Source organism: Coregonus lavaretus, assembly GCF_964263955.1.
Source record: "Coregonus lavaretus genome assembly, chromosome: 20".
NCBI classification, from domain to species: Eukaryota; Metazoa; Chordata; class Actinopteri; order Salmoniformes; family Salmonidae; genus Coregonus; species Coregonus lavaretus.
In genome coordinates, this window is record NC_140007.1 from 30,782,395 (window position 1) to 30,803,940 (window position 21,546).

Sequence of the window (21,546 nt, forward strand, 5' to 3'; positions counted from 1 at the left end):
CTCTACTTGTTTAGTCCAATGGTGCTCCATTTGAACCAATAACCCCTCTGGTCATATACCTCTGGTGCCATAGCCTAGTACTGCACCTACATGTGTTTGAAAATGTCCCTTTCAGTCAATGCAAATATTTTTTTGACCCTCTTAAAACACAAAAAGGCTTTTTCCTGAGAAACATACTGTATGTCATTGGTAGATAAAGAGAATGTGGGTGTTGGTTGGGTGTACTGGCAAAACTCATATCACTGACTGACTTAGTTTGAACTTACGTTGCCACCATTGAGTTAAACTATACATACCAGAACATAGACAGATTAGACATGGTCCAAGTCCTCTTTAACAGCTATATAAGTTACGTACAGAACATTTTGCATGTCTTCTAAGGCTGGATGAGAGTGGGCATTCTCCCAAGCAGAACCCAAGGATTGTATGACCATTTCCTCTATTTATTCAGTTCAACACTGCTTGTCTCTGTTTATGTAGGCCTAAATGTGTGTCCATCTGTGTTCAGGCACATGATCAAGTGTTAGCGTGTGGAATGTTTACAGTCTTAAAGCAGAAGTACATGCAGGTAACCTTAAAAAAGCACTTATCTCCTAAGCTAATTAAGGCTCTGTGGCCTTGATCTATTCTAGCAGGATGCAACTCCCTCGCTGTCCCCTTCTACCCAGTACCACCCACGCTTTCTTTCAGAACATCTCAAATGTCACCCCTTACTATTCATTTTGATAGTATTACTTAGCTCCCCATCATTATACAGTACTGTTTGCTTCCATGTTGTTTCATAGTTAGGGACCATAAATATGAAAAATATAAGGTAAATGTTTTGCTCTTGTCACGTCCATAAAGTTAAACATGATCTCTTGAATGTAGACCTGTACCTACCACTAGATTCAATTTTCAATCAGGCTGTAACTCAACACTACTTGTGAAAGAACAGACAGGTTTAACATAGGGTTAAAGAGGGGAGGGGTGTTATCAGACTCCCTCTCTCTCCCTCCCTCTCCCTTGCTCCCTCTCAAGCATGTCCTAAGCTCTCTCTCTGTCTCCCTTCCTCAGCCCAAGGTGCTTTATAGAGGGAAAAAAGTCCTCTGTGGATGTTGAGAACACAGAAATTGGTGTATCTTAAAGGGATATCCATCTTAGGGTAAAAGGAAACAGAAGTTCCTCGCCAGTATCTGGGTAAGTAGCTGTGTGAGTGTAGCTGTGTAGTAGTGTGTTGTAGTAGTAGTGTGAGTTATTGAAACAAGGGAAGGGCAACTGTCAATAGAGAGGCGGTCTTGCATCAGAAAAGGGACATGTGGTAGGAGTCTGAAGCACAGCACTGCTACTGTACTGGACTGGACTGGGAGGCTCATGGCACACTGATGGTCTTTTACATTTACATTTACATTTTTTGTCATTTAGCAGACGTTAAAGTAAACTGGTACTACCAGACACTGTTTTATGAACTTTTCACATAGACTATATGCTGTAATGTTATATTTTGGCGATACTGTAGCTATTCAGAGGAATAGGTTATAAGTAATGTTTGGAGGTGTGTTTTTTTGTAAGTTAAAGAATCTTTGGGCGGCAGGTAGCCTAATGGTTAAGAGCGTTGGGCCAGTAACCGAAAGTTTGCTGGTTCTAATTCCAGAGCCGACTAGGTCAAAACTCTGTCGATGTGCCCTTGAGTAAGGCACTTAACCCTAATTGCTCCTGTAAGTCGCTCTGAACAAGAATATCTGCTAAATGACTGAAATGAAATGTTTCATATGTTGTTGTTTTATAAACCCTGGGTGATCAACCCCTTCAATAAAGGGTGGAATCATGTTATTTTTCCTGCTGATTACACCTACACTAAAACAGAACTGGTAGCTAACTGGTAGCCAACCTGTTCTGTCTAGTTTGTCTCATTTACAAAATGATCCTATTTGTAAGTCGCTCTGGATAAGAGCGTCTGCTAAATGACGTAAATGTAAAATGTAAAATAAAAAGCATAGTAAAGTAGTAGTGACCCATAGTAAAGTAGTAATGTTGTTGATTTTTCAAATGACAGCCTTGTATAGTGAGTTCATCATTAACAACAACCATAACAAACTCAAATTACAATGGTGAATACCCCCACATTTTGGTGATACAATTAAATATTTACCAAAGTAAAAGAGAAACTCTTATGTAAGTACATTGCAGACAGACAATTGGTTATAAATGCCCCTCCTCTTTGCAGACACCAATCCTGGGCCTTGTTTGTTGTGTTTTGGTTGATCATTGTGGTTCCTGGGTAGTGAAACATTTGGTTAGGAAGTTATTCTGGTCTGGACCACCATTTGGGGGATGGTTTTCCCTGAAGCTATGAAGCCAGGCTCCTGGGGCTAACACTAACTAACCCTTAATTAGTGGTCTTTTCACAGCAGTCCATTATTGCCTTCCTGGTAGATTACCACAGCTAGTAACTCTGTTTCAGTCAGTTTCATGCTTTCATGCTTTCACATTGTATGACACAATGTCCATAGAGGCAGTCAGTCCCCAAGGGTTAGGGGTCAGAGGCCATCCGAGTTGAGAGAGTTTAGGGCTCAGACCCATGACAGTGGCAGTGAGAGTAGGGAGTGTGAACTGTGAACTGTGATCTCCATGCTTGTGTTATGTTGCCCACAGCAGATTAGCACAACATTAAGTCCTTTGACAACATTTGTTATTTAAAGCTTTTCCTGGCACATACTTTTTAAATAGCTTTACATTTCCCCCCATGCTTCAACAGTATTTCCCTTCATCTTTTCAATAGGTTTTACATATTGTGGACCCCCTTTGGTTCGTCAAGGAAATGTTAGGCTAGTTAGGTCTGGTTCCTCAGTCTAAGAGTGATCCTCAAAACAACCTACACTACAAGTACAGTTATCTTATGTTAAATGTCACACAGAGAGCACAGTGCTGTATGATTAAGGGGGAAAGAAGATAATCCAGATGATGCTAAAATCAATCATGTTTAGCCTTTTCTCAAGTCTTTCAATATACATTGTGCATTGTGTTCTCAGTCCAGCATTTATTTACGAACCCAGAGGCCTTTCCTTTCCATGGTCATGTGTAAACTACTGACTCCATCCATGGTCAGGTGAGATTGAATAGTTGATTCAAACAGCTGCCACGGTTTAGGCTTAGTCCAATGTCATGACTTTATACATTTCATTAGGTTTATCCTGATGTCAGTTGTAATATTCATCTCATTACACCAGTACCATGCTTTCCACATTACACCGCTGCTTTCCACAACAGACTTTCTGTCTGGACAACCCACAACGTCTTGTTTATTCTAAGAGCCAAATATATACTGTCAGACAGTTATCCTTCAGGTGTATGTTTAACAAAGTATCAAGGTTATTATAGTAAACTAAAACTGAAACTAAAACGAATCATAAAAAACTGTTTAGTAAACCAAAATAAAATAATTGACAAACCGGTTTGAAAAACTTAAACTATACTGAAACTACTATATTTGACTCCAAAACGAACTAAAATAAAATAAAACCCATCATGAATTATGTTCAGTTTTTCAAATAAAATTGCTCAATTTGGGCAAAAATCGAATCGGGTGTTCAATAGTGTTTTCAAGCTTCTGAATCTGTCGGTTCACATTGAGATTGACTTTAATTTAAAGGTAGACTCAATGACGTTGCCACGAGCAACACCGCAGATATTGGTCGCGTTCCACTGCTCAGACGTTGCATGCGTCAACCAATGATTGTGTACCATGTCATCGACTGTGCAGTTGGGCACCAGATTGCTATAACATGTTGGTCATGTTCCTCTGCTCACTTTAGAACCCCCTTCAATTATTACAAAATAACAATCTGAGGCAGAATTTAAACTTGTTATCTTTATTTCCATAGGTTGCATTTGAGACTTGGCTCTTCCTTAGTCCATAGTATCTTAATTCCCAGCACAGCCATGGATGTAGGGAGAAGTATGGAGCTCCAAAAGATGAACGGGCAACATAGCAGGGACCTTGGCCCAGATAAACTCAATTTAGAAGAAGGGTAAGTCTCTGGCTACACCAGATACCCTAACACTGAACACAAGTGCATCAACAGGCTATACCTGTCTGCATATAATTACTCACAGCAATGCCATTAAGTACTGATATGTGTGATTTTGTTAACCCTTAATCTTTGTGTGTTGCGCCACAGTGGTACCACAGCTTTCATGTTTCTAAATGTGTTTATTTTCTCTCAAGGTTTGATGGACTGGAGTTCATGGCAGAGCGGGATGAGTTCCTGCCAGGGAAGAGGCCAGGAATAAAGGCACCTCAGTTCACTGATGTGAGTGCTCAGCCTTAGTTTAAAGGTCATTAGTATGAGCATCAGAGATCTGTTGTATGAGAGTAATTATACTGTGGTATAAAAACAACTTTATGTAAAATGTTACAACTAAAACTAGATACTGTATTGTTTTGTGGATTGTGTGTGTGATTTTTCCTTTATTTTCCCACCCTAGTTTGAGGGTAAAACTTCATTTGGAATGTCCATCTTCAATCTCAGCAATGCCATCATGGGCAGTGGAATTCTGGGACTAGCGTACGCCATGTCCAACACCGGTATCATCCTTTTCCTGTGAGTAACCATGCCAACACAACACAAGTCACACTTGTCCTCCTTTTTTGTCAAGATCACTGTGGTTCCCTAAGGCTTGATGAACTCTACTATGACCTCAGATCAGACATATCTGAATGCTGTCGCTGTGTGTGTGTCTGGGTCCGGGCTATATACCCAATAGGGTTAAAGAATGACACTGGTTGTGTTTATAGTGTCATCATGCTGTGATGATGCTATAATGATGAGACTATCCAGGCCACACTAGACTGAGTGCTTAGCCGGCAGATCCATAAAGGGAAACATTTAGATTGTTTTACAAGAAAAGAGTATGGCTATTGTGGGTATGACATTCTGGCTGTGTGTGTGTACATTATTGAGAAGTCTGTTGAGTGTATAACCTGGTCACTTACCGCTATAAAAGCTCAACTCTGCTAGTCACAGCCCAGCTAGCACATTTGGTTCCTTGGAAGTTGTTTGAACGTACGTTTTTGGTTTCCCATTGGTTCTGGGAAAGAAGCGATACGTGTCCTGACTATTTTTTAAACATTCTGAGAATGGAAGTGGGCATTTTTGCCTGTTCTGGGAATGTACATTTTTAGGTTGCAGGGAGGTTCTGAGAATGTTTTACTATGGTTCCCTGACAGTTTTCATGGGAGGTTTTATTAATGGAATGAGAACAGAAATGAAGGTAATTAGACTTCTAAAAACACTGCTAGCTTAGTTTGGGTTAACTGTTTTGAACTCCAAGCAAAGATACAACACATGAACATTATTTTGCTTAGGCATTAATCATGCAAACACATTTCTTTTTTATTGTGGCATAGCGTCAGTGAGATTGGAACCTATGATGTTCTGTTCCCTATCGTTGGAATTAGTTCACAAGGATGGAGCTAGCATGCCATGTTTTTTACTCATACAAAGCTGTTAATTTTCATCTATTCAAACAGACCCCATTTCAAAGGAAACAAGAACTCATTAAGGTCAGGTGTGGCCAACATACCTGAACACACTTAACAGGATTAGAGGGGTCGGCAGCCCCCCCCCACCCCATGATAAAATGTATAGAATTGCAAGAAAATTTTACAAATTGTGGTTTTTATGGAAAGTTTTCATTGACGTTCTTAAATAGAACCATGAGGAAACCTGAAGAAAACGTTACGCTGAAATAATATACTGAAATAATTTCATTATTTCAGCATAAATTCCCACAGAAGAATGTGTCACACCCTGATCTGTTTCACCTGTCTTGTGCTTGTCTCCACCCGCCACTAGGTGTCTCCTATATTTCCCCATTATCCCCTGTGTATTTATACCTGCGTTTTCTGTTTGTCTGTTGCCAGTTCGTCTTGTTTTGTCAGGTCTTACCAGCGTGTTTCCCGTTTCTCAAGTTTTGTTTTCTAGTCTTCCCGGTTTTGACCTTTCTGCCTGTCCTGACCCTGAGTCCGCCTGCCGTTTTGTCCCTGATTGACTCTGCCTTGGATTACGAACCTCTGCCTGCCCCCAACCTGCCCTTTGCCTGCCCCTATGTTATAAGAAATATTCTCAGAATTAAACTATCTGCCTCCTGTGTCTGCATCTGGGTCATATCCTGAGTCGTGATAGAATGCTGTTTCCTAATGTTCTCTCTAATGTTCTCTGAACGTTCTGAGACCATGACTTTAAATAGAACCATGAGGAAACCTGTAGAAAATGTTGTGCTGAAGCACTGAAATTCCCACAGAAGAAACATATGGTTCTCAGAATGTTATGTGCTAGCTGGGTATCCTGCACCATTCCCAGAATGTTGTGGGAAGGCTGTATGCAAAATAACCATAGGACAACCATGCTCTCACCAAGCTCTAAGAAACATATAGTTCTCTGAACGTTATGTGCTAGCTGCGAGGCTTGTAAGATGGGTGGAGCCAAGGATGTACAAGTGTAGGATCTTAATTTGAGCCAGTTTACTACAGCAGAAAAATAACCCTGCAACAAAAGGAAATGTGAATGGATTATAATTAATGGGCATTATTGTAGGAGTTGATAAATTTTTTGTAAGGGAAAATCAAGTCTGAAATTACAAACTTCTGAAGCATTTTTAATCCTCAAATATACTACAGGCTTTATTTTAACAAACATAACGCAATGGTAAATCTCAGCGCTGTCGGAAATATTTTAGCTATTTTCACAACCGGAATTATGGGCGCAGTAGCTGGTGGTAGCTCGAAAGGGCTGGGTTTTGACAAATAAACAAGTTCAAAATCAAATCAAAATCAAATCAAATTTTATTTGCCACATGCGCCGAATACAACAGGTGTAGACATTACAGTGAAATGCTTACTTAAAAGCCCTTAACCACTAAAGAGCAGCAGTAAAATAAAATACCAGTAGGGAGGCTATATACAGGGGGGTACCGGTGCAGAGTCAATGTGCGGGGGCACCGGCTAGTCGAGGTAATTGAGGTAATAAGTACATGTGGGTAGAGTTAAAGTGACTATGCTAAAATAATAAACAGAGTAGCAGCAGCGTAAAAGAGGGGGATGGGGTGGGGGTGGGGGGGCAGTGCAATTATTAGCTGTTCAGGAGTTTTATGGCTTGGGGGTAGAAGCTGTTGAGAAGCCTTTTGGACCTAGACTTGGCGCTCCAGTACCGCTTGCCGTGCGGTAGCAGAGAGAACAGTCTATGACTAGGGTGGCTGGAGTCTTTGACAATTTTGAGGGCCTTCCTCTGACACCGCCTGGTATAGAGGTCCTGGATGGCAGGAAGCTTGGCCCCAGTGATGTACTGGGCCATACGCACTACCCTCTGTAGTGCCTTGCGGTCGGAGGCCGAGCAGTTGCCATACCAGGCGGTGATGCAACCAGTCAGGATGCTCTCGATGGTGCAGCTGTAGAACTTTTTGAGGATCTGAGGACCCATGCCAAATCTTTTCAGTCTCCTGAGGGGGAATAGGCTTTGTCGTGCCCTCTTCACAACTCTCTTGGTGTGTTTGGACCATGATAGTTTGTTGGTGATGTGGACACCAAGGAACTTGAAGCTCTCAACCTGTTCCACTACAGCCCCGTCGATGAGAATGGGGGCGTGCTCAGTCCTCTTTTTCTTCCTGTAGTCCACAATCATCTCCTCTGTCTTGATCACGTTGAGGAAGAGGTTGTTATCCTGGCACCACACGGCCAGGTCTCTGACCTCCTCCCTATAGGCTGTCTCATTGTTGTCAGTGATCAGGCCTACCACTGTTGTGTCGTCTGCAAACTTAATGATGGTGTTGGAGTCGTGCCTGGCCATGCAGTCATGGGTGAACAGGCAGTACAGGAGGGGACTGAGCACGCACCCCTGAGGGGTCCCTGTGTTGAGGATCAGCGTGGCAGATGTGTTGTTACCTACCCTTACCATCTGGGGGCGGCCAGTCAGGAAGTCCAGGATCCAGTTGCAGAGGGAGGTGTTTAGTCCCAGGATCCTTAGCTTAGTGATGAGCTTTGAGGGCACTATGGTGTTGAACGCTGAGCTGTAGTCAATGAATAGCATTCTCACGTAGGTGTTCCTCTTGTCCAGGTGGGAAAGGGCAGTGTGGAGTGCAATAGAGATTGCATAATCTTTGGATCTGTTGGGGCGGTATGCAAATTGGAGTGGGTCTAGGGTTTCTGGGATAATGGTGTTGATGTGAGCCATGACCAGCCTTTCAAAGCACTTCATGGCTACAGACGTGAGTGCTACGGGTCGGTAGTCATTTAGGCAGGTTATCTTAGTGTCCTTGGGCACAGGGACTATGGTGGTCTGCTTGAAACATGTTGGTATTACAGACTCATTCAGGGACATGTTGAAAATGTCAGTGAAGACACTTGCCAGTTGGTCAACACATGCTCGGAGTTCACGTCCTGGTAATCTGTCTGCTTCATGTTGTCTATTTACGTTATTTTATGTACTTCGTTGTCATCAACTCCAATTCGAATGTTAGTCCGTTATAGCCTAGTTTGTTAAATTGCCTACAGAAACAAAATAACAAAATGTATGTAGGCCTGTCCAATCTTTGATAAATATGTTGAACATGTTTGCAGTCTACATTGTAAGAAGCCTAATTGCATGGCTTCAATATGGAAATATATTGTTAACACCCCCTAGAATCGATGTCCGCACCCACGCAGGAAATCAAATTAGCATAATAAAAAAGTATTAATATTGAAAATGAAATAGCTAAATGGTCCTTGGTATGACCTTCTAACTCCCCCCCCCCCCCCCCCCCCCCTAACCAATAACAGCTTAGACTGTTATGGGTTAAACATAGCATTCACACTGATATAGGGGCTAGGCTTACTGTAAATTGCATTTTGTCTGCCATGTCTGGGCCATGGACATGCCAAACGTTGTCAATAAGCAATATTAAATTCACTATTGATAAGGCTTAAAAAGAGACTGAATAATTCTAATAAAATTGTTATCAAAACTTAACAACTTGTTTTAAATAGGCTATGTCTAAATACAGTTACAGGCACTAAAATGGCTCCCTGTGGGTATACAGTACCGGTCAAAGGTTTGGACACACCTACTCATTCAAGGGTTCATGAGGTAGTCACCTGGAATGGATTTAAATTAACAGGTGTGACTTGTTAAAAGTTAATTTGTGGAATTTCTTCATTCTTAATGCGTTTGAGCCAATCAGTTGTGTTGTGACAAGGTATGGGGGGTATACAGAAGATAGCCCTATTTAGTAAACAACCAAGTCCATATTATCGCAAGAACAGCTCAAATAAGCAAAGAGAAACGACAGTCCATCCTTACTTTAAGACATGAAGGTAAGTCAATCTGGAAAATTTCAAGAACTTTGAATGTTTCTTCAAGTACAGTCGCAAAAACCATCAAGCACTCTGATGAAACTGGCTCTCATGAGGACCGCCACAGGAAAGGAAGAACTACAGTTATCTCTGCTGCAAAGGATAAGTTCATTAAAGTTACCAGCCTCAGAAATCGGCAATTAACTGCACCTCAGATTGCAGCCCAAATAAATGCTTCAAAGAGTTGAAGTAACAGACATCAACTGTTCAGAGGAGACTGCATGAATCAGGCCTTCATGGTCAAATTGCTGCAAAGAAACCACTACTAAAGGACACCAATAATAAGAAGAGACTTTTGCTTGGGCCAAGAAACCAGAGCAATGGACATTAGACCGGTGGAAATCTGTCCTTTGGTCTGATGAGTCCAAATTTGAGATTTCTGGTTCCAACAGCCGTGTCTTTGTGAGACGCAGAGTAGGTGAACGGATGATCTCTGCATGTGTGGTTCCCACCATGAAGCATGGAGGAGGAGTGATGGGGTGGGGGTGCTTTGCTGGTGACACTGTCAGTGATTTATTTAGAATTCAAGGCATACTTAACCAGCATGGCTACCGCAGCATTCTGCAGCGATACGCCATCCCATCTGGTTTTCGCTTAGTGTGACTATAATTTGTTTTTCAACAAGACAATGACCCAAAATACACCTCCAGGCTGTGTAAGGTGTGTATTTGACCAAGAAGGAGAGTGATGGAGTGCTGCATCAGATGCCCTGGCCTCCACAATCACCAGACCTCAACCCAATTGAGATGGTTTGGGATGATTTGGACCACAGAGTGAAGGAAAAGCAGCCAACAAGTGCTCAGCATATGTGGGAACTCCTTCAAGACTGTTGGAAAAGCATTCCAGGTGAAGCTGCTTGAGAGAATGCCAAGAGTGTGCAAAGCTGTCATCAAGGCAAAGGGTGGCTACTTTGAAGAATCTAAAATCTAAAATATAATTTGGTTACTACATGATTCCATATGTGTTAGTTAATAGTTTTGATGTCTTCACTATTATTCTACAATGTAGAAAATAGTAAAAATAAAGAAAAACCCTTGAATGAGCAGGTGTGTCCAAACTTTTGACTGGTACAGTATAATATTAAGGCAATGCAGACAATGGAGGCTTTTATGCACATCGCAAGTTTTCAAAGAAACTGGACAAAGATCCAATATAAAGAGAATGTCCCCTCACTGTTTTACTGCTCCCAAATATAATGTTTTATAAACATAATGGAACCATCTTACAGATCGCATTCACACTTCTCCAGAAACAGCAAACGGCTCTTAAATTGCATTGCATGCGAGCTGGATGTTCACCATAAAGGCAGGACAGTGAATAATTCTAATAAGTTAAATAAGTCAAATCAAATGAAAACAAGATATCATTTTTATTTTTTTTACAACAACGATAGTTTAAAATACACTGCTCAAAAAAATAAAGGGAACACTAAAATAACACATCCTAGATCTGAATGAATGAAATAATCTTATTAAATACTTTTTTCTTTACATAGTTGAATGTGCTGACAACAAAATCCCACAAAAATTATCAATGGAAATCAAATGTATCAACCCATGGAGGTCTGGATTTGGAGTCACCCTCAAAATTAAAGTGGAAAACCACACTACAGGCTGATCCATCTTTGATGTAATGTCCTTAAAACAAGTCAAAATGAGGCTCAGTAGTGTGTGTGGCCTCCACGTGCCTGTATGACCTCCCTACAACGCCTGGGCATGCTCCTGATGAGGTGGCGGATGGTCTCCTGAGGGATCTCCTCCCAGACCTGGACTAAAGCATCCGCCAATTCCTGGACAGTCTGTGGTGCAACGTGGCGTTGGTGGATGGAGCGAGACATGATGTCCCAGATGTTGGGATTCAGGTCTGGGGAACGGGCGGGCCAGTCCATAGCATCAATGCCTTCCTCTTGCAGGAACTGCTGACACACTCCAGCCACATGAGGTCTAGCATTGTCTTGCATTAGGAGGAACCTAGGGCCAACCGCACCAGCATATGGTCTCACAAGGGGCCTGAGGATCTCATCTCGGTACCTAATGGCAGTCAGGCTACCTCTGGCGAGCACATGGAGGGCTGTGCGGCCCCCCAAAGAAATGCCACCCCACACCATGACTGACCCACCGCCAAACCGGTCATGCTGGAGGATGTTGCAAGCGGCAGAACGTTCTCCACGGCGTCTCCAGACTCTGTCACGTCTGTCACATGTGCTCAGTGTGAACCTGCTTTCATCTGTGAAGAGCACAGGGCGACAGTGGCGAATTTGCCAATCTTGGTGTTCTCTGGCAAATGCCAAACGTCCTGCACGGTGTTGGGCTGTTAACCCTCATGGAGTCTGTTTCTGACCGTTTGAGCAGACACATGCACATTTGTGGCCTGCTGGAGGTCATTTTGCAGGGCTCTGGCAGTGCTCCTCCTGCTCCTCCTTGCACAAAGGCGGAGGTAGCAGTCCTGCTGCTGGGTTGTTGCCCTCCTACGGCCTCCTCCACGTCTCCTGATGTACTGGCCTGTCTCCTGGTAGCGCCTCCATGCTCTGGACACTACGCTGACAGACACAACGAACCTTCTTGCCACAGCTCGCATTGATGTGCCATCCTGGATGAGCTGCACTACCTGAGCCACTTGTGTGGGTTGTAGACTCCGTCTCATGCTACCACTGGAGTGAAAGCACCGGCAGCATTCAAAAGTGACCAAAACATCAGCCAGGAAGCATAGGAACTGAGAAGTGGTCTGTGGTCACCACCTGCAAAACCAGTCCTTTATTGGGGGTGTCTTGCTAATTGCCTATAATTTCCACCTGTTGTCTATTCCATTTGCACAACAGCATGTGACATTTATTGTCAATCAGTGTTGCTTCCTAAGTGGACAGTTTGATTTCACAGAAGTGTGATTGACTTGGAGTTACATTGTGTTGTTTAAGTGTTCCCTTTATTTTTTTGAGCAGTGTAGCTTGGGGCCAGAAGCGTGATGTCATAAAATCGACAGGATATAAAAGAAAAGGGTGAAACAGGAAACAAGCAATCTCATCTCTCATTTCGTGATGGGCAGATATACAGTGAGGTAAAAAAGTATTTGATCCCCTGCTGATTTTGTACGTTTGCCCACTGACAAAGACATGATCAGTCTATCATTTTAATGGTAGGTTTATTTGAACAGTGAGAGACAGAATAACAACAGAAAAATAAAAAAAAACGCATGTCAAAAATGTTATAAATTGAATTGCATTTTAATGAGGGAAATAAGTATTTGACCCCTCTGCAAAACATGACTTAGTACTTGGTGGCAAAACCGACGTCAGACGTTTCTTGTAGTTGGCCACGAGGTTTGCACACATCTCAGGAGGGATTTTGTTCCACTCCTCTTTGCAGATCTTCTCCAAGTCATTAAGGTTTCTAGGCTGACGTTTGGCAACTCGAACCTTCAGCTCCCTCCACAGATTTTCTATGGGATTAAGGTCTGGAGACTGGCTAGGCCACTCCAGGACCTTAATGTGCTTCTTCTTGAGCCACTCCTTTGTTGCCTTGGCCGTGTGTTTTGGGTCATTGTCATGCTGGAATACCCATCCACGACCCATTTTCAATGCTCTGGCTGAGGGAAGGAGGTTCTCACCCAAGATTTGACGGTACATGGCCCTGTCCATCGTCCCTTTGATGCGGTGAAGTTGTCCTGTCCCCTTAGCAGAAAAACACCCCCAAAGCATAATGTTTCCACCTCCATGTTTGACGGTGGGGATGGTGTTCTTGGGGTCATAGGCAGCATTCCTCCTCCTCCAAACACGGCGAGTTGAGTTGATGCTAAAGAGCTCAATTTTGGTCTCATCTGACCACAACACTTTCACCCAGTTCCCTCTGAATCATTCAGATGTTCATTGGCAAACTTTAGACGGCCCTGTATATGTGCTTTATTGAGCAGGGGGACCTTGCGGGCGCTGCAGGATTTCAGTCCTTCACGGCGTAATGTGTTTCCAATTGTTTTCTTGGTGACTATGGTCCCAGCTGCCTTGAGATCATTTACAAGATCCTCCCGTGTAGTTCTGAACTGATTCCTCACCGTTCTCATGATCATTGCAACTCCACGAGGTGAGATCTTGCATGGAGCCTCAGATCGAGGGAGATTGACAGTTATTTTGTGTTTCTTCCATTTGCGAATAATCGCACCAACTGTTGTCACCTTCTCACCAAGCTGCTTGGCGATGGTCTTGTAGCCCATTCCAGCCTTGTGTAGGTCTACAATCTTGTCCCTGACATCCTTGGAGAGCTCTTTGGTCTTGGCCATGGTGGAGAGTTTGGAATCTGATTGATTGATTGCTTCTGTGGACAGGTGTCTTTTATACAGGTAACAAACTGAGATTAGGATCACTCCCTTTAAGAGTGTGCTCCTAATCTCAGCTCGTTACCTGTATAAAAGACACCTGGGAGCCAGAAATCTTTCTTATTGAGAGGGGATGCAAATACATTTATAACATTTCTGACATGCGTTTTTCTGGATTTCTTTGTTGTTATTCTGTCTCTCACTGTTCAAATAAACCTACCATTAAAATTATAGACTGATCATCAAAATACTTTTTTCCCTCACTGTACATGTAGCCTATATGGAGGGTTTTTTATGCACATCCAAGATGGGAGCTGGCTCAAATATTGTAGGCCACAATACATAGATAAAAAACGGATGTCCGCTCACTCTTTTGATGCTCCCAAACTTGATCTTTTAATAAAGGTTTGGTGATTAAGATTTATTTCAAAGCAGTCTCACAAGCCAAAATCTTAATTGATAGGCTTGGCTACTTGTCAAACGCATTGGGCAGGACAAAAAAAACAGCGTTCATTGAGTGGAGGGAGCTATATGCTTGGTTTTTTATCAAATGAAACCAAATGGAAAAAACATTAGTTTTTGTAATATACGAGGGTTACCGGCACAAAAAGCACATCTCTCTTGTTCCATGAGCATAAGGGATATGTGCTGCAGGAAATTTGTACTTTTGCGCTTGTGTTCAAGGCCACACCTCAAATATTGCCACACCTCAGCGCAAGCGTGCTGATGTTAGACTGGTAAATTGCTGAACCTCGTGTAAAATGCCAGAGCACCAGTTTTTACATGCTGAAATTGCAAACTAACAGGCGTTTGGCACTTGCGCCTTCGTAGCGGCAGCCGAAAATAGAGCCCTACAAGTTTTACATTTCCTGCATCGCAGGAAAGTTCTCTTGCAACAGGGTGATCAAATTAAGATCTTACATCTGTACACACAAGGGGGATCAAAGGATACGGTTTGGCCTGTCCTGTGTTGTGTGTGTTCTCAGTCGCTTCCTGTATCTGAGTATGTGGGCTGGCCTATCGGTCTGTTTAGTGCTCATACACACGCTGCTCTCCTAAATCAAATTTGTGGTTATAAATAACTTGTAGTGATCAGATCAGATCAAAGGCAGGTCTGCCTGAATCAGTCATGTGTGTCCATTGGGAATGGGGAGGGGTGGACTGGCAGTTGGGTAAGCTGCGTCACAAATGAATCACACTTGTGATGGTCATTCATAGCTGGTAGTACAACAGCGAGAGAAGTTGGGTCAACGGCGTTACTGACTCATTAGCCGTTGTGGTGTGATGTCTGGTACCGCGAGACAACTAAGCCACTGATGAGGCCATGCCAAATGTAACTGATATGTTGATTAACCTTGTTATGCTAATTGCAGAGCTTTATACTGTTAAGAAATCAATGTTGTAATTTATGTTTGTTTGTGTTTTCAGTATCCTGTTGCTATTCATTGCCATTTTGTCAGCCTATTCCATCCACCTCCTCCTGAGAAGTGCAGGAGTTGTAGGTAAGATGCTGGTATTTTACCAAGATACCTATCTTTATAATGAAACCAAGAACATTCGTAGTATAGCCTACAATGACTTCATATGTCCAATGAACTACAGTATGTTAGGCAGAGTATGTGGCTAAGAATCTTATTTATCACCTTAAAGCAGCAACTACAGAAACAATAGTACGTACCCCTTTCCTGCAGTCAAATGACCTAGTGGCCTCATGGGTGGAATGTCATTTTAAAAATTCATAATTTCATAATTAATCAACATTATTTCTAAAAACCTACCGAAAATCCAGTGTTTCTATATCAAACAGTTTTGTTATATTTCAGTCTTCTGTGATGTATATAACGTGTAATATTGGAATGCAAACCTCAAAATTGAATAGATTTCAACTCTATATCTGACCTTTTTTTTAAGCCTATAACCATACTTTTGTTTCAAAGTAGATTTGTTTAAGACTACCAAGAAACACTCTGTGTGACCCTGATTTTAGCCCATTGCACTTCAGAGGTTAACGTGCATGTGTGTGTTCTCTCAGGCATCCGTGCCTATGAGCAGCTAGGGCACCGTGCCTTTGGACAACCAGGCAAAGTGTTGGCTGGCTCCATCATCACCATGCACAACATTGGAGGTAAAGTACAGTATGTCACCGGCAGGTCATGATTGGCTTATGTTATTGTATGTAAGCCTCATGTATGTACTTACTTAAGTGCAAGTACAAGTGCCACTGAAAGTGCTCCTGTCATAGAAGGTCTAATGACTTAAGTGACATAATGCACAAGTGTAAACAAGTTTTGTTTTCCGTTTCCCATAGCGATGTCCAGTTACCTCTTCATTGTGAAGTCTGAGCTCCCGTTGGTCATGCAGGCCTTTCTTGGCCTGACGGAAAATACTGGGTAAGTGTCTCTAGAAGGCAGTTGTTGCTGTTATTTCATAATGCAGGCTAGAAAACAGGAGCATTTAAAATGTTATTTGATAGATTGTTCTGAAAGTTGGTTCTAGTGTATAATCTGTGTGTTCTTGCTGTCTGTCAGAGAGTGGTATTTGGATGGGAGGTACCTCATCATCATTGTAAGCGTCATCATCATCTTTCCACTCTCACTCATGAGACACCTTGGTAAGTTCCCATGTCTTCCACCATCACTAATTTCACTTCAAACTCTATATTCATATTCTCTTTTTGTAGCATGCTAGTAGTGACAGAATAACACGATATGTCTCTATTTCAACACAATGTGATCTTCTGTTATCACCTCACAGGTTACCTTGGTTACACCAGTGGCTTCTCTCTCTCATGTATGGTTTTCTTCCTCATCTCAGTGAGTCCTCTTCTTCATCAACCAACTAACCAATATCCCAACCAACTAAACAATACATAGCCTGGCCCCAGATCTGTTTCTGCTGTCTTGCCAACTCCCATGGTTGTAATGGTCAACAACCATACAAGTTGGCTGGGACCAGGCTAATCAAATCAAATTGTATTTGTCACATGCTTCTTAGACAACAGGTGTAGACTAACAGTGAAATGCTTACTTACGGGTCCTTTTCCAACAATGCAGAGTTAAAGATAAGATTAAAAAACATATATATATATATATATATATATATATATATATATATATATATATATATATATATATATATATATATATATATATATATATATATATATATATATATATATATATATAGAAATAGCTATATATTGGGAGTAGAAAATAACATGGCTATATACAGGGAGTACCAGTACTGAGTCAATGTGCAGGATGTGCAGGGGTACGAGGTTATTATGGTAGCTATGTGCTGTACATATACAGTAGGTAGGTGTAAAGTGACTAGTAGCCACGTATTTGGTGAGTGTGTGTGTGTGTGGAGTCAGTATACATGTACAGTCTGTGCATGTTATGTGTGTGTGGGCGTATGTAGTGTGTGTGTATGTGTGTGTTGGGGTGTCAGTGTAAGTATGTGTAAGTGTGTGGGTAGAGTCCAGTGTGTGTGCATAGAGTCAGAGGAAGAGTGTTAGTGTAAAAAAGGGTAATTGCAGGTTATGTGTGTGTAGCCATTTGATGAGCTATTTAGCAGTCTTGTTTAGAATACAGTGAGGGAAAAAAGTATTTGATCCCCTGCTGATTTTGTACGTTTGCCCACTGACAAAGAAATGATCAGTCTATAATTGTAATGGTATGTTTATTTGAACAGTGAGAGACAGAATAACAACAAAACAATTCAGAAAAACGCATGTCAAAAATGTTATAAATTGATTTGCATTTTAATGAGGGAAATGAGTATTTGACCCCCTCTCAATGAGAAAGATTTCTGGCTCCCAGGTGTCTTTTATACAGGTAACGAGCTGAGATTAGGAGCACACTCTTAAAGGGAGTGCTCCTAATCTCAGTTTGTTACCTGTATAAAAGACACCTGACCACAGAAGCAATCAATCAATCAGATTCCAAACTCTCCACCATGGCCAAGACCAAAGAGCTCTCCAAGGATGTCAGGGACAAGATTGTAGACCTACACAAGGCTGGAATGGGCTACAAGACCATCGCCAAGCAGCTTGGTGAGAAGGTGACAACAGTTGGTGCGATTATTCGCAAATGGAAGAAACACAAAATAACTGTCAATCTCCCTCGGCCTGGGGCTCCATGCAAGATCTCACCTCGTGGAGTTGCAATGATCATGAGAACGGTGAGGAATCAGCCCTGAACTACACGGGAGGATCTTGTCAATGATCTCAAGGCAGCTGGGACCATAGTCACCAAGAAAACAATTGGTAACAGACTACACCGTGAAGAACTGAAATCCTGCAGCGCCCGCAAGGTCCCCCTACTCAAGAAAGCACTGAAGTTTGCCAATGACCATCTGAATGATTCAGAGGAGAACTGGGTGAAAGTGTTGTGGTCAGATGAGACCAAAATCGACCTCGTTGGCATCAACTCAACTCGCCGTGTTTGGAGGAGGAGGAATGCTGCCTATGACCCCAAGAACACCATCCCCACTGTCAAACATGGAGGTGGAAACATTATGCTTTGGGGGTGTTTTTCTGCTAAGGGGACAAGACAACTTCACCGCATCAAAGGGACGATGGACGGGCCATGTACCGTCAAATCTTGGGTGAGAACCTCCTTCCCTCAGCCAGGGCATTGAAAATGGGTCGTGGATGGGTATTCCAGCATGACAATGGCCCAAAACACACAGCCAAGGCAACAAAGGAGTGGCTCAAGAAGAAGCACATTAAGGTCCTGGAGTGGCCTAGCCAGTCTCCAGACCTTAATCCCATAGAAAATCTATGGAGGGAGCTGAAGGTTCGAGTTGCCAAACATCAGCCTCGAAACCTTAATGACTTGGAGAAGATCTGCAAAGAGGAGTGGGACAAAATCCCTCCTGAGATGTGTGCAAACCTGGTGGCCAACTACAAGAAACGTCTGACCTCTGTGATTGCCAACAAGGGTTTTGCCACCAAGTACTAAGTCATGTTTTGCAGAGGGGTCAAATAATGATTTCCCTCATTAAAATGAAAATCAATTTCTAACATTTTTGACATGCGTTTTTCTGGATTTTGTTGTTGTTATTCTGTCTCTCACTGTTCAAATAAACCTACCATTACAATTATAGACTGATCATTTCTTTGTCATTGGGCAAACGTACAAAATCAGCAGGGGATCAAATACTTTTTTCCCTCACTGTACTTATGGCTTGGGGGTTGAAGCTGTTCAGGGTCCTTTTGGTTCCAGACTTGGTGCATTGGTACCGCTTGCCATGCAGTAGCAGAGAGCACAGTCTGTGGCTTGGGTGGCTGAAGTCTTCAGTGTTTGACTAAATAGTCAGTTGGTCCCTCCCACTAGGTGATCTATAAGAAGTTCAACATTCCGTGTCCACTGGAGGAGATAACCAGTCACAATAACCACTCAGCGTACGCCCTGGAGGAGAGTCATGGTAATCACTCATTCGTCACCCCAGCATACGTCAATTCTGATGAGGACTTCTGTGACCCACAGCTATTCACCATCAACACACAGGTCAGAGAGGAAGAGACGTGTAATACAGGCAGACATTGTATTTAACATTAAATTACACATTTTCTGATTGTTAGTTTTCTAGATTTGTGTCTCAGGCAATCTAGCTTTGTTAGGATTATGAATTATCTCTCTAGACAGTGATTTGTTATGGCAATACAGTATATGTGTTTACTATACTCAAATGAGCAGCTAGTTATGTTTGTAAATTTGAACCATTTAATTCATGGTTTGTTTTCCTTCAGACAGCATATACCATCCCCATCCTGGCTTTCGCTTTTGTCTGCCACCCTGAGGTGCTTCCCATCTACACAGAGCTACAAGAGTAAGTCATGATCTGACACAACTCAGATAAGAGATGCAACACATATCCTCATGATTCACACACATACTACAGTAGACTCTAATGCCATATTCAGGTACTAACTACTGCCAAATTCAGGTATTAATCTATCTTTGTCTGTCCACTGTGACCTTAGTGCCACCAAGAAACGCATGCAGACAGTTGCCAACATCTCCATTCTGGCCATGTTTGTCATGTACGGTCTAACCGCTATCTTCGGTTACCTCACCTTCTTTGGTAAATTACTGCTCCTGAAGCAATGAGAATATTAAAGTACTAATTATGTTCAGACTGTTTACTCGTGTTGTTGCTATGTTGTTACCATATTGAGAAGTCTGGAATTGGAGAACTGGTGTATGAACGTATGGTTATGACCTTTTTAAGGCATACATGTGTGTCTTGAAGTATAACCACCATTCTCAGTTTTTCTGTGTTTTAGGTGGAGTAGAGTCAGAGCTCCTTCATACATACATTAAAGTGGACCCCTTGGACACCCTGATCCTGTGTGTGCGTATGGCTGTGCTGGTGGCTGTTACTCTCACTGTCCCTGTGGTACTCTTTCCGGTGAGACTCAAACCTATCATGCAGCCCTGAACAGTATGATAATTACAAGCAGGTAGAGGTGGGCAGCAGCTACCAGAACAGTGTGTGCTGACTTGTGTTTATGTATTCTCATATTGGCTAACAGGTTCCAAGAACGTATTTGACATGCTTCTCCTGAGACATGGCTGCGTCCCAAATGGCACACTATTCTATATATAGTGCACTACTTTTGACCAGGGCCCATAGGACTCTGGTTAAAAGTAGTGCACTAGGTAGGGGAATAGGGTGTCAATTGGGCCGCAACCATGGTGTATGATGCAGGCCTGGTGACATCTCTCTGTCCCTCCTCCCCCCTCTTTAGATCCGCAGGGCCCTGCTGCAGCTGCTGTTCCCTGAGAAGCCCTTCCACTGGGCTCGCCACATCACCATTGCTGTGTGTCTCCTCATCATCGTCAACCTACTGGTCATCTTCGTGCCCACCATTCGAGACATCTTCGGCATCATCGGTAAGTGTGCAGAGACGGAGACATTTAAAATGGCTGACTCTGGTTTCAAAGCAAACATAATTTAGATTCACAGACTATTGTTATCCAAAGTAGAAACTATGACCTCTAATAGTTTTGTTCCTATTGAAAATGTTCACATTCGACCCCCCCCCCCCCCACCTCTTCACCCCTCCCTTCCCCACTCCCTCCCTCCCTCCCTTCCTCCACCTCTTCTCCCTTCCCAACCCAGGGGCGACCTCTGCACCCAGCCTGATCTTCATCCTCCCAGGAATCTTCTACATCAGGATTGTTCCTGAAGAAACGGAACCTCTAAAATCCAAACCAAAGATTATGGTAAAACCTCAATCCGTTGTCTCATCTTCTTTAGCAATGTAGCAGTAAATAGTCTACAGTAATTAGTAGTATAATAGTCAAGTTTATTATATTAATGAATGTCAGAGAATGTGCTGTCATCCATCTCTTTGCCTCCCCCTCTGTCTCTGCAGGCTGCCTGTTTTGCTGTGTTAGGCTTCGTCTTCATGGTGATGAGTACGTCATTCATCATCATTGACTGGGTGTCTGGAGAGTCTCGGAGTGGAGGCGGACACTAGCAACAGACAGCAATAAACAAGAATGCCAAAATGCCAACCAAAGCTCTCCCAAACATCAAATTCCCCCCGACGTGCCCATTATTTGACCATAGCCAAATGACAGGGCCTCGGCTGGACATGGAAAATAATATATACTGAACAAAAATATAAACGCAACATGTAAAGTGTTGGTCCCATGTTTCATGAGCTGAAATAAAAGATCCCAGAAATGTTCCATATATTTTTATTCAGTGTACAATTAAACTTCCCCACAAGATGGCATTATGTGGCAGTAGGTCTTGTAGGGGTGAAGAAACACAGAACCAGCAGCAAAACAACACAAAGCAACAGTTCTGAGGTGACAAACATTGTGGTTTCCTTTCAGGATGTTGTTTTGAGG

The 21,546-nt window shown here is 42.6% G+C and overlaps 1 protein-coding gene across 2 annotated transcripts; it reads left to right on the forward strand.

Annotated features, from left to right (window-relative positions):
- Positions 1-1,012: 1,012 nt before the first annotated feature.
- LOC311147402 (sodium-coupled neutral amino acid transporter 3-like) lies at positions 1,013-21,380 on the forward strand. 2 transcript variants are annotated; one of them, XM_084184101.1, is made up of 16 exons: positions 1,013-1,179; positions 3,864-4,010; positions 4,208-4,292; positions 4,468-4,583; positions 15,104-15,177; positions 15,708-15,800; positions 15,984-16,065; positions 16,204-16,286; positions 16,430-16,488; positions 19,015-19,188; positions 19,431-19,510; positions 19,665-19,765; positions 19,968-20,092; positions 20,433-20,577; positions 20,807-20,910; positions 21,063-21,380. In XM_084184101.1, exons 2-16 carry the CDS (start codon positions 3,922-3,924, stop codon positions 21,165-21,167), a joined length of 1,515 nt encoding a protein of 504 aa, XP_084040227.1. In that variant the 5' UTR covers positions 1,013-1,179; positions 3,864-3,921; the 3' UTR covers positions 21,168-21,380. The 2 variants fall into 2 exon arrangements, with proteins under 2 accessions (XP_084040227.1, XP_084040226.1); XM_084184100.1 differs by lacking the exon at positions 1,013-1,179 and adding an exon at positions 3,017-3,088.
- The last annotated feature ends 166 nt before the right edge of the window (positions 21,381-21,546 follow it).